General features: G+C 44.8%; 1 protein-coding gene across 1 annotated transcript in view; it reads right to left on the minus strand.

Moving 5' to 3' along the window:
• Positions 1 to 13749: 13749 nt before the first annotated feature.
• RALA (RAS like proto-oncogene A) overlaps positions 13750 to 16530 on the minus strand; it is a 30282-nt gene continuing 27501 nt past the window's right edge. The window contains exon 5 of the mRNA XM_054637090.2: positions 13750 to 15699. Coding sequence (XP_054493065.1) covers positions 15577 to 15699 — 123 coding nt within the window. The 3' untranslated portion in view covers positions 13750 to 15576. The remainder of the gene's footprint in view (positions 15700 to 16530) is intronic.

Here is a 16530-nt window from a genome sequence, read left to right on the forward strand (position 1 = left end):
GCTGTGCTACATGTCACAGACAATGGTACCACTTCTTTTTTTGTTAAGACTTTTGTTGTACTTCCTTCTTTTTTAAAAATGTTTCTGTGTTCTGTCTGTGCCACCATGTGTAATAAGACCTTAGCAATATTCTTCTTATGCAGAACAAACTGTCAACCCATCAAAATAAAAAGAGATAGGTAAAGTCTTCAGTAGTTTGAAGATCATTTTCAGCAGAATTCCTCGGGGCTTGTTTGTTGACTTGGTAGGCATTTCTCCTTAAGGATGGTTTTGGCTGACTCAGGGGGGGTTTTGGTGTGGTTTTTTGTTTGTGTTTTTTTTTTCTTTGTTGTTGTTTGTTTGGTTGGTTGGTTTGGTTTGGTTTTGGTTTGTTTTTTTTTGAGGGGGGAAGGTGTCTGGTTTCCTCCTTCTCCCAAGCAGTAACAGGTACCTAGAGTTCTTTGAAGTTTTGTTTTCAATCTTCCAGCATCAACCTGCAAATTTTTTTATCCTGCAAGAGCAATTTCTCCCAAGCCACAGAGGAATTCAAATTTCTAGCTTGTTTTTTTCTTTTGCTGTTGTTTGGTTGGTTTTTTTGATAAATATGGAAGTCTTAGAAGACTGTATGCTTTCACATGTCTTCTAACCATTTTAGAAAAACAGTCTGATGTCTACATATACTGTCTTGTGTAGTCTGCTGTAGTTTTTGATACTACCTCTGCTATTTCTTTGCTGCAACTGTATTTGAATCTTGTCCTAAGATTATTGACTAGAGTACAATAATTCATGTTTCCCAAGGCCCTGTGGAAAAACTGACTAAATAACTATATCCATGTTTGTTCTTCTCAACAAGAAGAATGTTGCAATGATCTGGGAACTCAGCTGTTGGAAAAAGACCAGAGAAGGATAAAGACTTGTGTATTGGCTGGTCAGGACACAAGTGGACTTACCAGTGAAATGTCAAATACAACCCATACACTTAAAGAGCTGAGAAAGATTAATGCTGTCTTTAAGTCACTGTTAGACCATTGAGTCTCTGTCTGTTGTGATCATTCTTATTCAGAGAAAAATGAATTCACAACAGGAGCAGAAAAAGCTATAAAGATCATCAGTGAACAGAAATCTCTGTTTCAGAGTAGACTGGCAGAGCATGACTTGTCTAGTGTAACACAGACAGGAAATCACAGTGCTCTATGAATTTAGTTAGAGGCTAGGAAAGGTGTCCCTGCCCATGGTGGGCAGGCTGGAGCTACGTGATCTTTAAGCTTCCTTCCAAGCCAGGCCATCCTGTGATTCTATGAAAGGAAATAAATACCTAGAAGGAAGGACTATTTGCCCTAAGAGACAGAGCTCATGCAGGCAGTTACAAACAGTCAATCAAAGCTTTTTGGCTTTTAAGCCCAGTCTCTTTTGAAACAGGTTAATTGCCTGTTGATGAGAGACAGTTGCCACTCACTCCAATTCATTTGGGGAAGCAATCTATTTATGCTTCCCAAAGCCATCAGGCTAGAATTTAAGTGGTTGAATTGTTTAGCAATTTGATCCATTGCTGAAGCAGTTTTAGCCATGGACGGAAAGGTGTATGCAGTCCTGCAAAAACTCAGAGCACAGAGGACTTTCCAGATTTTTAACTACCAAGTTCACAAAGATTCAGAACAATCACCTTGTTTCTTAACTCAGTATGCATTTCCTCTGCTGACTGAGCCCTACTTAAGTGTACCAAGACCTTTACTCACACAAGCATGCTGAACCACCTTAGGGAGCAGCTTCATGTGAGAGCCTACTTTGGATTTGACACCAAATGCCTGGTCCCTAGAAAAAGGTCTGTGACTTGATTGAAGCCACAATAGCACCCTACACAAATGCTCTGGCAAACCGTTTTGCAGAAAAGTTTCCCTAGAGGTCAGCATACCAAAGAAGATGAAACCAGAAACTGAATTCACACTGCTTCTACTGCAAGAAATCTGTCATGTCCCAGCTGCCCTCATAGCTGCTGCTCTTTGGGCAGCTGTTAACTCTAAAAGTAAATTAAAATTTTTGAGCATGGTATCATCTCTGGGAAGATGATACCATAACCCTAGATCTAAAGTAGAGAATTCTGCCTCAGAAATTATGGAGGTAAACTTTTCAGAAGTGTCAAACATTCAGAGCAGACAGCCTGTATGATGTACAACTCACTGCTTTATCTCTGTTTTTCCAATAATTTTTCACATATTTTTTCACATGAGCAGGAGCCATTAAAAAACAAACAAAACAATACCCCTTCCCTTCCCTTCCCTTCCCTTCCCTTCCCTTCCCTTCCCTTCCCTTCCCTTCCCTTCCCTTCCGGAACCTTCCCTTCCCTTCCGGAACCTTCCCTCTTCCTCTTTCTTTTCTGTGTCTCATCTTTCCCTACCAGTATACACTGGGGGAAATCTCTGAAGACAATTCTTTCCAGCCCTGCACTAGCAGAAGGGACTGAATACCCATAACCATCTGCACAAATTTGCAAAAGGCAAGTGTCATGTGTTTTTTTTTAAACTCATCAGTGTTCAACTGAGATAGGTTTTCACAGCATGGCATTTCCATCTGGCCCTATACTCTGTCTCCAAAGTGTCCCACCACCAGTGTCTGAAGAAGAGCACAGGAGCACTGAAGTTTAGTCCTGACAGGGTCCTGATGGTGATCACAGGCCTCAGTGGCTGGGGCTGGCCTGCCCTGGGACCCCCAGCCCCACCACCTCCTGCCAAGGGCCCAGGGATGTGTCCCAGCTTTGCCTGAGACCTTCAGTCCCTGGCTGAGCCCTGCTGTGTGTGTGCCCATCTCTGCCCCTGTCTCCTGGGTGGGCCTGGGACCTGCACTGCAGAGCTGCTCTCGGGGGTGGAGCCCTCAGACCTGGGTCGGGCCTTGTCATGCAGAGCTCTGAGTTTAACAAGGCACAACTGCTCTGTCCTGCACTCACCTTGAGTCAAATGATAGTGAGACTGTTATTTGTGTGAAGTTCCAGGGAGTTTCTGATCCAAAAACCCATTCAAGAACACATGACACACAGGTTACAACTGGAAATAGGATATTATTTTAATTTTTGTTTGTCTGAATCAGTTTCAGAGCTGATGCTCACAACCATTACCACAGTGTGCATGTGTAGCCAGGAGCAGGCTGTGTTCTTCAGTTTAGCTTGAAAAAATCCTCTGTAGTATGGCAAAGGCAAGTGACAGAGTTACAGAATGTAGCAGCAGGGATACAGGCCCAGCAGGTCCTATTCCCTGAAGGTTGAGAACATGAAGAATGAGAATCAGAAGCAACAACCCAAGAGGTGTGTACTATCTTGGGCATGTTCCAAAGTGTAACACATATCAATGACAAACACACTTTTTGCCTTCCAAGATTTGTTTCATTGCTGTGCTCCCAGGCCAAGAATGCATGAAAAGAACTCCTGTGTCTGTCCTGCACTTGCAGGCAGGAGAACTGAGAAGTGGCAGCTCTGGATAGATGCAAGAATCCCACAGGAAATGGAGCGAAGGGAAGAGCAGAGCTCAGCCCCACTCCAAGCTTGCAAGGGGCAAGAGAGCCAGAGAGAGCCAGGGCACAAGTGGTACCTTGGAGGTGTGAGGGCAGCAGGCAAGAATGGACTCACAGGGGCCCAGAGGAGCTGTGCCCAGTGCTACAGGAGGACAAGAAGCAACCCCCAGGCCAGCCTTGGGGCCCACCCTGAGAGTCTGGAAAGCTTCTTGCCCACAGCTGCAGGGCATAACAGGCCATCTTCATGGGGCATGAGCAGCAGGCAGCAACCAAGCCAAAAGGGACTGAAGGAGCACTGAACAGTGGTCATGCTCAGTGCTACAGAGGAAGGCAAAACTCCCTGGGAACCAGTGCCAGTCTGCCCTGGAGGAAGATTCCTTCTTGACCCCAGTGCTACTGATTGGCCATCCTGAAAATGGACTCTGGAATTAATGGACCCAGTGGAAACACAAGTCTCCTTAGAGAACCACATCCCATCCTGCTTGTTAACCAGAGACAGTTGGACAGGACAACCCAGGGTCAGCCACACCAAGTGCCAGTGGCACAATAGATAGAGTCTTCAAGGATGCTCAGGTAAATCCCTGATCCAAAGAAATAAATCATTGGTTGGTTTTTTTACTCTTTCCCTCTCATAATAAACCAAAGCTCTTCAAGGGATTTTTAAAAGATCCTGCCCTTAAAAATGATGACAGCCAGGGCACAGGGAGGGCCCAAGTAAGAGTCTGGTGCTGCTCTCACCACTGAAGGGAGTCAGTGCAGGGAAAGAGCCAAGGAAGAGCTCAGATCGACAGTCACATCCGCCTTCCTCCAACAGGGAGCCCTGGATACTGGGTTCATTCATCAAAGGAGCAGGAATTTGGCTTTTAGAAGTCTTACTTCACACTGAACATGAACTAAACTCCTGCTCCGCTGGCACTGATTGAGGTTATGTATTTTTAGGGTTCAAGATGGTAGGGATGATCCTGTGGTGTGCCTAGGGCATTTTCACCAGAAGATATTCCTGAGAAGATGAGGCAGGAAAACTCCTCTAAAAATCCTCTTCTCTGCCAGGCTGGTTTCAAGCTGTAACTCACTTGATCATTTCCCAGTAGTTTTAGTAAAACATCCTAAGGAGAAGGAAAATGCCCAGCTGCAAGCCTGGCTGGAGTGATTTACAGCTCCCTGAAAGCTGCAGGCAAAGCAGCTTGGGAAGCAAGGCAAGAACAGGCAGACCTGCCCTTGCTTGGGTGGCCCAGTCTGTGGCAAGCCCTACCACAAGGGAGAGAGATTAAAACTCAGGGAAGTATAGATTTTCTCCATATTTTTCACTAGTTTGCCCAATATTGTGCTTGATGCTTATTTTTCAGTTATCTATCCATTTTCAACTTTATTTTTGAATGTGATGAGAGCAACAGAGGGTTTTAATGGTCACTGAGCTAATGACCACACCATTGTGCCCATCAACCCCAATCCAATGGGGCTGTAGAGAAGAAAAAAAATCTGAATTTAAAAACAATATGGCAAGAAGTTTGTGCAGAGACTGGCATGAAATGTCAGGATGTGCTTACCTCTCCGAGTAGTGCAGGCAAGCAGCATTGAGAATAGAGAATACGGGCTGTCATCTCACTAGATTTAAATAGGCCAGCCCATGTGCCTGACGAACACAGCACCCTCCCATCACAAAAAACGTAAAACTGGCAGGTAATGTGCTTCTAAAGGAGAAGTGCTTGGACCAATGACTTCAAATTATTGTAAAAGTCAGAGGCACAAACAAATAATGGCACAGCATGGCCCACACACCCCATTTTTTCCCCTGGTGCCATGTACCTGCAGGGGAGAAAGGCCTGCTATGGCAGATTTGGAAGGCAGTCAAGGTTGCCAGTAGAGAACACCGAACTGTGACATCAGCATTCCACAGACTCCATGGATGGCAACCTAGGTGAGCAATGCACTGTGACCTCACGTCCCTCACTACTTATATTTGGGCACGGGCAGAGCCTGGTTCAGACTCACTCGAGCCTGGACTCCTGGCAAGTGTGCCTGGGAGGACTGGAAGCGTGAGGTCATTGGGAGCTGCTGTCAGCAACTCTCAGTTCTCATTCACAAGACTTCGCCTGTTTCTTTAGCCCTATCTGGTTCGGGAAGCAGAGTACTGTGGGTGGTGCTTGCAGCAGTTGCAGGTGAGCGGTGCAGGAAACATGCCTACAGGGTGGCCCTGGGGTGGGCAATGGTGTCTGGGGAGCTGTGAGTGTGTCCTTCTTGAGGGGCCTGGGCATTTCTTCTACCTGCTCATCTCCCTGGGACAGAAAGTGACCATTTTTCAGTGTGTCACGCTAACAGGAGGGAGCAGCGGATCTCCCCAGCTCTGCTGCAACATGCAAACATGGCCATGGAGACAGAGTGGAACTGCCCCATCTGCCGTGACATTCCAGGTGAAATCGCTTCTGTAACACCCTGTGTCCACCTGTTCTGCCTGGGCTGCATTGTGCGGTGGGCCAAGACGAAACCATCGTGCCCCCTGTGCAGGGAGGCTATCAACAGCATCATCTACTCTGTTCGGTCAGAGGAAGACTTTCTGGAGATAGTTCTTCCAAGCCCCTTGGATTCATCAGCTGCTCACCACCAGGATGAGCAGGGGGCTGCAGAGCCGATGCCCAGGGCTTATGTAGCTGGCTACCCACCTGAGGTCTGGGCAGGTTTTTTCCAGGACTGCTCAGAAATCCTCAAGCCCCTGCTGCCCTGGCTGAACCAGGAGCTATCCGAGCTGCTCAGGACCCGCTGGTGGGAGGTGGCTCTGGCACAGAGTGCCATCATAGCCAATTTGTGCCGCTATGGGCTGAGTGAGGAGGCCCTGGTCCGGGAGCTGCACCCCCTGCTGCAGGAGCAGACGGTGGCATTTGTGCGCCGGCTCATCGACATTGCCGCTGACAGGTGCAGTGATGAGATCCTGCGGCAGATGAACCTCCTGAACTCCCATGAGGAGGAGGAGGAGGAGGAGGAGGGTTTCACAGCCCTCCCTGGCCCCTCTGCATCCCGCCAGGGGACTCCCACCCCCACCCTGGCCTCCTCCTGCAGCCCTGTAGTCTCCAATGTGGAAGCAGACGTTGGAACGATGGAAGCCACCCTCCGCGAGGGGCCCAGGCGCTCTCTATCCGCGCCCGGCCCTGCAGAGCGGGGGCAACCCCAGGAGGAGCCCGGCAGTGGGGCAGCAGCAGCAGCAGCAGCAGCAGCAGGCCCCTCTGCCCAGGGCCGCAGCCGCAGCCCTTCCGCTCCTGGCCGGGACAGGGTCTGCGAGCCCGAGGGGCCCCGGCGCCCAGCAAAGAGGAGGGCCTCTGGCCCTCAGGACTCTCCCCAGCCCCCGAAGAGGCCGTCCCGGCGGGGGCGGCGCAAGCCAAGGAACCCTTGATAGTAGAAAAAGGAAATAAATTGTTGTTTGTTTGACACAGTCTCTGAGGGTTGCTTTCTCCCCTTTCTCCTGTTGTCTTTCCCCTCTCCCCTCACATCCCACTGTGCGTGGCAACTGCCTGCTTTTGGACTTTCGGGCACGGCCATGGGCCTCTGGAGCCGCAAGGCTGTATCCGCGGCATCTTCTCCTGCAACAAATCCCGCTGCAGCTGCGGGCGGAGCGGGCACCAGGGACAGCTGCTTTATCAGAAGAGCCGCGGCCTCAGCCTGCACCCTGCTCTCCTCCCTGTCCACGTGTTCACTGCCACTTTTCTGCTCTGCTTTCTCGTCAGCCAGGGCACCCTCGCTCCTCGGAAGGCTGTCAGGGAGGCACAGAAAATCAGCAGGGACACCTGAGCTAGAGATAAGACTTGGAGTAACGGAAGGGGGAGGGGAAGGGAAGGTAAAAGGGGCTAAGTGGGGCTGCTGGCAGTGCAAAGATCTAGAACATGAGGAGGTGCCCAAGGCTCTCAAGCCCTTATCTGCTGGAGAGCACTGGCAAGACCAAGAGGATCCCTTCAGGAACATCACTGCAGAGCTTTCTGTTCTCATGCCCTGCAGAGATGGGGCAGCAGCTGTAAGGTATAGGGTGCAGAGGTGTCACAAGGGATTCCAGTGCTTTGGAGCACCCATTGGTGTCCTGCCAGACATGGAAAGGAATGTTGTTTCCAAGATCCATTAGGCTGGGGGCATGTGGGGCTACTCTCACAAACCTCTGAGATGTTGAGTCAGAATATGTCTTGGACATCTCCTGAGCAGTTTAGCACCATATGTGACAAGGAGATGAAAGGTCTCACTCAAGTGCTCAGGGAATAGATGGTTGCCAGCACTGAGGTCAGGAAGGAATTTTCTTCTGGGACAGATTGATAATGGTACCTGAGGTTATTTTACCTTCCTCTGCTGCACTGAGCATGACCACTGCTTAGTGCTTCTTCAGTCTCTTTTGCCTGGGTTGCTGCCTGCTGCTCATGCTGCATGAAGATGGCCTCTCATGTCCTGCAGCTTGGGAGAGAAGGGAGAGAATCTTCTTTGGGCCATTTTGCCTAGGTACTGCTGCTCATGCTCCACAAAGCAGCCTTTGTGGCCCACATCTTGGGGGAAGAAGCTTTCCAGACTTCCTAGATGGGCCCCAAAAGTGGCCATACCAGTCAATCCTCCCCATCTTTTCCAACACTCAACACTGTTCTAAATCAGTCCAGTTCAATAGCAAGGGATGGCCAGGGATTGTGCTGTGCAGGGTTTAGAAAGAACTCTGTGGCAGCTCCCCAGGACCCCCCAGCAAGTTCTGCCACTTGGCACCAGGCAGTATTCTATGCTTGGGTCTCTAAGGGCATTATTCTCCATGGGGATGAGGTACCAGAGGGAGCCCATCACCAATGCCAGCACTAGCTCTCTCTTCTGGGCCATAAACAATTCCTTGTAGACTGCATTTCCCAGAGAAAGGGGAACCAAGTCATGCCTATTCCTGCCTTTGTGGGTTTATCTGTGCTTTTTGGCTTTACCATTGTAGGTCCCTGGCTGAGCCTCTATGACTCCTGGGCTCCCACATCTGATGTCTACTGAAAAAAAGGGTCTTTTCTCCATGTTTTATTTTCTCAATACTGGTCCTCTTTGTGAAACTTTTGGAAGGCCACCATGTCAAGAAATTGGAGAGGAGTACAAATGGAGAAATTTCCCCTGATGACATATCTTCCCAGCTCTGGACTGGCACAAGGCACTAAATACTCATAAACATCTCCCAGTCTAGGCATTGGCTCTGTCACTTTGTGCGAAGAAGGCGTGTACCTTCTGAGGGGGGCAAGAACTGTGGATCATCTCAAGATAATGCAACCATCTGCACAAATTTGCAAAAAGTATTGTTTAAAATTTTGCTGGGTTTGTCCAGTTTTGCTGGGTTTCCACAGGACAACAAACCCCCACACCTCTGACATTATCAAGACTAAAAGATCAAGCCCTCAGTCTGATGCAGGATGTGCTCCTAAACTACACACTATCTAGCACCTACCTCCTCAAGCCAGCTCTGACACTCACAGGATTTACAACCACCCATAGTAAAGTGCTATCTGTAGACACAGTACATTATTTTTAATCCCTCTTTTGACACTTCCCCCATCTATTTCAGTAGGCATTTTGGCAGTTATCAAATAAAACAGAAGGATTACTGTTTTAGACACATGCTTTAGAGATGACTAATATTTAACATATTAGTCTGGCAGCATTTTAGCTAACAGGTCTGCTTTGTTGTACTGAAGAAACCCCAACCCTACCTAATAAGATTTCCTTCATAGAAGAAGCAAAAAGGAAAAAGAACTCTAACAGAAGTATACCAAGCATGCTGAGTTCAGTCGAAGGAAAACCTCAAATCATTACTTTCAGGACAGAGTCTAAAATTCAGCATTTAAACTGCTGATTATCATCATGCCTCCACTTTTAGCCAGGACATCCATGAAGCACAAGCTCAATCTTACCAGATCCTCTCCTTTGTGCCTAGGATACTGACAAACAGTAAGCTGTAACAGCATCAATAAAGAACAAAAGGGTGGAAAATGCACAACCCATAGGAAGCACAGAGAGAAGAATAACACTACGCTACCTCAAGGTCCCAGATCCTCCTTCCGACTTTCCATGGAAAAAGAGTGCAAGGGTGCTGTCACAGCTATGGTCATGGCTGCAGTGAGTCTGTGGACAAAGCTTCCTCCTACCTGCCTTCAACCTCTTTTTGCTCTATGCTCACAGCACAAGCACAGGAAGCAACATTAGCCAGATCAGTGGCTCACACACTATAACCATTTACTGCCAACTCCCTTTCTGAGAGGAATGAGAGTGAGGTCTGAAGAGGACAGCAGAGGGGTAGAGCAAATTTAGGTCCAACACTGCTGCAGGTGCTATCTCACCCGTTACTCAGGTAACAAGAAAATACCTGAAAATCAGTACTGATGCTGCCAGGAAGAGGAAGCAAAAAGAAGGCACGTATCCAGTTTGCAGTTTGGCAGTGTAAGCCTCATGGGCCTCACTGGCTGTTTTTCCGCCTTGCTTTTGGCACCAGGAGAATGCCAGTGCTTTGTGCCTATCCCTGATGCACACAGTTTTAGTTCCTGATCCTCACCTTACCTCTCAAAGTGTTGCAAAGACCCACTGAACTTTAATCTGAGTTCTGTACACTTCCTGATTTCTCCCTTTGCCCACCCTGTGCTTCCACAGCTGCTCACAGATGATGGCCACTTGCTATCAGATCATGCAGAAATCAGATTCCCCCTCCTCCCCTTGCTCTTCTGCAAAAAATATGGCCAAATCAAATAGAAATGAACTAGAAAAAAATGTAATTGCTACCTAGTTAATTAAGTGAATCGATGCATATTTTTAAATCAACATTCTGCACAGCATGTTTTAGTTTAAGATAAACTATGGGGTGGAGCCTGAGAAATGAGCTACCTCCCCTTTGGTTTTAACTGCTCAACTTTCACCAATAAGGAGAGACAAATGGGAGAAGGTGTAAGTAAAAAAAATAAGTTTACTAAAAAGCAAAATAGCCACAGCTTAGGTAACAGTAATAATCACAAGGTACAAAGGTACTGAATCTTGTGGACTCCCCAGGAACAAAGAAAATGAGATGGTGGAGAAGCCCTATCCCAATATGGCAGCCTCCAAAGAAGACCACATGGCCCAGGGGACAAAGACAGATGGCAGAGAAGCCCCACTTGGCTCAGCCTTCCCCCGGTAGTGCCAGTTCCTTGGGACTGGCACTGCCTGGGGCAGCTGACACCTGCAGTGTCAGTTCCTCTGCTTCTTTTTGGCTGGCCAAACCCAGTTGGTTTGGTCACTTCAGTTTTGAGTGCTGCTTGTTGAAGAAAACCAACTCACTGGGCACCGAACCCACAGCCCTGGCCCCAACAGCTCCAGTTCAGCACTGCAGCTGTGTATTGTGAAATTCCCTCTGAAATAGTTTTGGATTGAAAAAAATGCAGTTTCTTGGAGACCTATGCCAGGCCACTTCACTGGCATTGAGCAAGAAACAAGAGAGGACTCTGTGTGCCTGTTTCCAGTCTCTTAAAAGGATCCTTTGAACCTCCCACCCCTGACAGAACCTACCCCTCCATGCTAAAACATTCCAGGTCCATTTCTGGCCCTCAGGTCTTAAAGGGATATTAACACAAACTGCATGGATTGATGGCAAGGAAAAATGGAATACAATATACATTTTTTGGGTTGCCCAGGACAAGCTGAATAAAACAAAATACCTTAGAGCACACACAAACCAAGTTATATCCAAAATGGATTGTACCAGTTAAACAGATGGTCAGATCTACTCAGGGTCTCTTGAAAATGGGAAGAGCCTTGGCATATGTCCCATTCTAGGCAGATCTCAAGTGGTATGCATTTCAGCATTTTTTTGACAATGAAGCTTTAACCAAGATATCCCAGTCTGCTCCACGTATTTTAGTTCAAAGATTAACACCTGCTTCAGTAATAGCAACACTGGCACATTTCCTACCACTCAATTTTAGTAACAAGCTGAAGTTACTACAAAAATATACAAGAAGTTTCTCACATAATTTAGTTATTTAAAACATACCCATTTATTTAAAATAATTACAGCCAAAAATTGGTAGGAGTGAATTTGGAAAGAAATATTTTATGCACACGACTAACTGTACATCCACATGGATGTAAGAGCCAACATGTCTAACAATGAGAAAGTTTAGAAATGAAGGTGTGCTATTAGTTTATCCTCTTCAATTCTCAGTTGTCGTAGGCTCATCCAGTTCTGACACAACTAAATGTATTGTATGCACTCATGTGATACCAGCCACTGCTCTGCTGCTCCACATTTTGCATTGAACAATAATCAAGTAGAGGACACCTCCCCTCTGAAGGAAGACCTCATTGCACTCTTCACCATCCTCACAAGGGAAAGCAGAGGGGAGGCAGTGTTTCTTCTCTCATGATCAGTGACCGGACCTGAGGAAATGGCATGAAGTTGTGCCGGGGAGGTGTAGCTTGGATATTAGTAAAAGCCTCTTCATGGAGAGAGTGTTTGGGCACTGGAACAGGCTCCCCAGGGAAATGGCCACAGCACCAAGCCCAGCAGAGTTCAAGACATGTTTGGACAACGCTCTCATGCACATAATGTGACTTGGGATGTCCTGTGCAAGGCCAGGAGTTGGAGTCAATGATCCTTGTGAGTCCTTTTCCAACTCAGAATAATCTGATTCTGTAGTTTCATAGGGGCACTGAAAACCTTGGTGTCCCAAAACAGAGCCCAGGATTTTCAGCAAGCCCATTTCACATATAAATAGATAAAAGATTTGGTTCCTACCTACGACTACAGTGAGCACAAGTCTCAGATATGAATTGTATTTTACTGCATTATGGTTGCCACTGGAATTGCCAGTAGGGTCATAGTGTGGTGTTTGTGAGGGTCCTCAGGGTGAGGGGAGAGATGAGAATTTGACTCCATGGTTTTAGAAGGCTGCTTTATTATGATATATTAAAAGAATGCTCTACTAAAACTATACTAAAGAAAGAGATCAGAAGGCATAACAAGAATGATAAAGAAAGCTTGTGACTGACTCCTCAGAGTCCGACACAGCTGATGGTGATTGGTCATTAATTAAAAACAATTCACATGTTTGGATAATCAATCTCCAGACCACATTCCAGAGCAGCAAAACATGGAGAAGCTGAAGCTTCCCAGCTTCCCAGAAGAAGAAATCCTGGCAAAGGGATTTTTCAGAAAATATCATGGTGACATCATTCTGCAGGCTACTGTGATGTTAACAAGGTCTCTATGAATGGAAGGGACTGCCTGCAAACATCTTCACGCTATTGCGAAACAGTCAAAGAAAACTGCTAGACTCCGCTATTGTTAAGCTACTATATAGTCAGTGGGAGGCTACAGAAATTACCAAATACACCACAGATTTCTTGGCCAACATTTTTGAAAGTCAATTGAGTTTCTAAAGCTATGAGAAGCTACAGAATAAAATAAAGTCAGCATAAAAATTCAGCATTGGTTTCATTCATAACAGAAGACTCAACTTTATAGCATTTTACAAATTAAGGCATCTCTCTCTGTGCTGCAGATTTACCAAACATTGCATTTCACAAAAGTGAGCGGCAGTACTGCCAGCATTAGGCTAACTTGGAGGGAACTACCATGGCAAGCTTTGATCTTGCCAGAGAAGAGAGTGTCCTCAGCTTCTTGAAGAAATAGGGGATAAAAAGTGCCCTCAGGCACAGAAGGACTCAGAGCAGCTAGACCTAGGAATTTCAGTCACTCAAGTAGGCTAAACAAAACACTCCTCCTATGATGCAAATGTAACACTCACTTTGGATGACTCTTTCAAGATATACCCAAATCCTGTAATACATGATGCAAGCTGTATTCCCTGCAGGTTGAGGAAGCTCACTTCGGTTCTCCTTGAGTGTGCCAAAAGAAAATTACTCGGAAGGCATTTTTATTTTATTAGAAGTTATGTAGGTTGTCCATTTTTTTTATTTAGGGTTTTGTTTGTTCGGGGTTTTTAGTTGTTGCTGTTGTTTGTTATTTTTTTAAAATCTCGCTTTCCATTCTTTTCTAAAAGTAATTTTGGAACAAGCTTACCTCAGTTTGTTGCCCATTTTCAGGTAGTCTTGTAGCATCTAAGCAAATTACCTATGGAGAGAAGGCAGCACATACATAGCTTTTAAAAAGTGGCTTTTTACCAGGCTAATTTAGTTTAATGTACAATTTTCTTCATGCACATAAACCAGTCTTCTAGGGTACTTAGGTTTAACTGCTCAACAATTGGTATTAGACGTAGCAATGTTTATGAGTAATACAGTTATCAATTAACACTGCACAAGTATTTTAGAAAAATGGAAGTTTATTCATCTTTCAATGGCTCAAATAGCAAATAAAAGGACAGGATAAGGCATCAGCCAAGACAAGTTTTGTGTGTCCAGTGGCTTCATAACACCTCAGTTCCCAGTATACAGGTTCCAAAGCAAAGTCACAATGTTAGTGGTTAGACTCCCTGGCTAGATAGACCCAAATGAGTACACAGTAAGATGAAGACTGGCTTATATTTGCCAGTTACATGAGTAACTTTTATTCTGCACTTGGCAGTCTACTAAATGCACATACAAAATTCCTACTGATAAATATTGAACATGACAAATGTAACTCCTAAGACTTGAGTCCCTAAAACATCTGTTAGCATTAAAGTTAAATATTTGTTACCTAGTTTTCTTGAGCACATTTTAAACTGTCAGTTATAGGCTTATACATGTATAAAAAGTATAACAGTTTGTGGAATTGATCTAGGCTGTCTCACCCCAGACGAGTCCAAAACCCTCAAACATTCTGGTATATTTTTAGTTAAGATGTAGCACACTGACCATGTGCTAGTATTCTTCTTGTTCTGAAGCAACTGAGGCAGTATGTTTTGTTTGGGGATTTTGGATGTGCATGTTAAAGGTTTCTGTATTGCAAAGCACATTTGATTGTTTGATATCAACATTAAGTAGAAAAAGTAGCTACACTGTTCCCCATTTGAAAATCAACATAGACTAAACGGTACAAAACCTGCAAAGAGCTTCAGCATAACACACCATGTTCCAATAGCTAAGTATTAGGAACATAAAAGAAATTAACCAGAATTTCCCAGACAACATCTTAACTCAAAACATGTAAGCGCTACTAGATCAGCCCCACTCCACCCAATTCCAGGGAGTTAAAACCCAAGGAACATCTAGACAAAAATCTATGTGCAAAAGGGAAGTTTCAAGGTACCAGCATGTTAAATTTTAAACAACAATTCCAGGCTTTTATGTGCCATAGGCTTATGACTTCAGTCTTATGTGTATTCTGACCTTTTAGTTTTAAGATACCATATTGTCTACCAAGTCACAGATGATAGAATATGCTCTGTATTATTCACATTACCAGAGTATGGCACACATTTAAAGAACAAACACTGCTAGCAGACAGCTAGTGAGTGAAATCATCCAAGTAACTGCGCTCCACAGAGAGGGCAGTCTTGCACTGATGCATAGGGACAGTCTCCATGCAACAGAGTTGAAAATACACCCTTGATTAAGCAACCTGCTATGTTTGGGTTTTAAAATTAAGGCATATTCAAATGTTTCAATGTAAAAGATTACATCGCTCTTCTAAGTTAATCAGGTAATGCAGAACCACATATAGATTTCCTCAACATAGCTGTTCACATATACATTATTCTTTTTTAATTTGCATAACTCCATGGCAAAACAGCTGCATACTGCTTTGTTAGGTATCATGTTCACAATTGTAATTTTCAAGGCAACAAAAGACAAGATGAATTGACAAATACCAGTGATAAAAAAGTATGCTTTATAAGAAACCACAAAGTAATACTTTGCCCCTCTTGTTCACTATTAAAGAAAAGACTACCTATGAAACACTACATTCAGAAGAAAGGTGAGAAGGTAGGCAAATATGAAATGGACTGAACTTTGCTTCTCTTGAAGCCACATAATTTTTTTTCAGTGAATTTGACTTTCAGTGCCGCTCCAAATCATGCTTTTAGTGGTACATTACATTTTCCAACATGTTAGGGTAATTTCAGTCACTTCAGCCTTCAATGGCATGCTTATAAATTATGGTTTTTATTAGTATGGTCAGGGTAGGAAAGGAATCCAAGCTTTTGATTATAAAATGCAACATCTTTCTCTGATTCTCTTAGCTAGGCTTTTTCTTTTCTTCTTCCCGTTCTTTTCTTTGCTGTCTTCCATTTTTCTGGCTCTAATTTCTCTCATTAAATCAAAAAACACCTGAAAAAAGATATAAAACGATAAATGCAAAAACAAATGACAGACATGTGTTAATTTAAGCTATCACTGACATCCACTTCAGTTGTTGTGAATAGAATCAATTACATGCAATCAGGCTGACCAAACAAATATTAATTCAAAAAATCTGTCACAGGTTTTGAAGGTCAAGTTGATATGATGCAATCCTGCTTGTTTTTCACAGCACCATAATGTTCCCTTGTCTTCTGATATTCACTTATGAATCCTTCAGGCAATTTTAAACAAGAATTGAAAGAAGGGTCTCATCACCAGCCAAGATTTGCAGACATTGTATGTACATATTACTGAGGAAACTTAAGGAAATCAGTTTACCTTTTGAATATTTTAAGTCATCAGCTGCAAAGGCTGAAAAGTTCAACATCCAATTTTAGAAACTTATTAATGGAGTAGTAGCATAGACTGAAATGCATGTATGTTGTATGGTATGTTCCATAATGCAAGTCTAAGCACAAAGTGACTAGAGAAAAAAAACAAACCCAGCATTTCCTTTAAAGCAAAGTCTTCAAATATACAACTACATAAACAATTTTGTTGCAGTGTGATTTCATGGTTTACCCCAGAACCCCAGTTTCTCCCCTGAAGATTCCCTCCCAGGTGTGTCAATCACCTCTCCTTTCCCCACCCTGACCCCTGTCGAGCACTGTCTGTCAAACCTGGAATTCCAGAAGGGCACAGAGTAGTTGGGCAGATTCAAAATATGCCCTCTACCCCTGGGGAAGCATTGGGCCATCCAGATGTCCTTTGTCCCTTGAGACCTCCTCTCCTGTACCTGGTTAGTGGGCTTCCTATCCC

Source organism: Agelaius phoeniceus, chromosome 1 (assembly GCF_051311805.1).
Source record: "Agelaius phoeniceus isolate bAgePho1 chromosome 1, bAgePho1.hap1, whole genome shotgun sequence".
Classification (NCBI taxonomy): Eukaryota; Metazoa; Chordata; class Aves; order Passeriformes; family Icteridae; genus Agelaius; species Agelaius phoeniceus.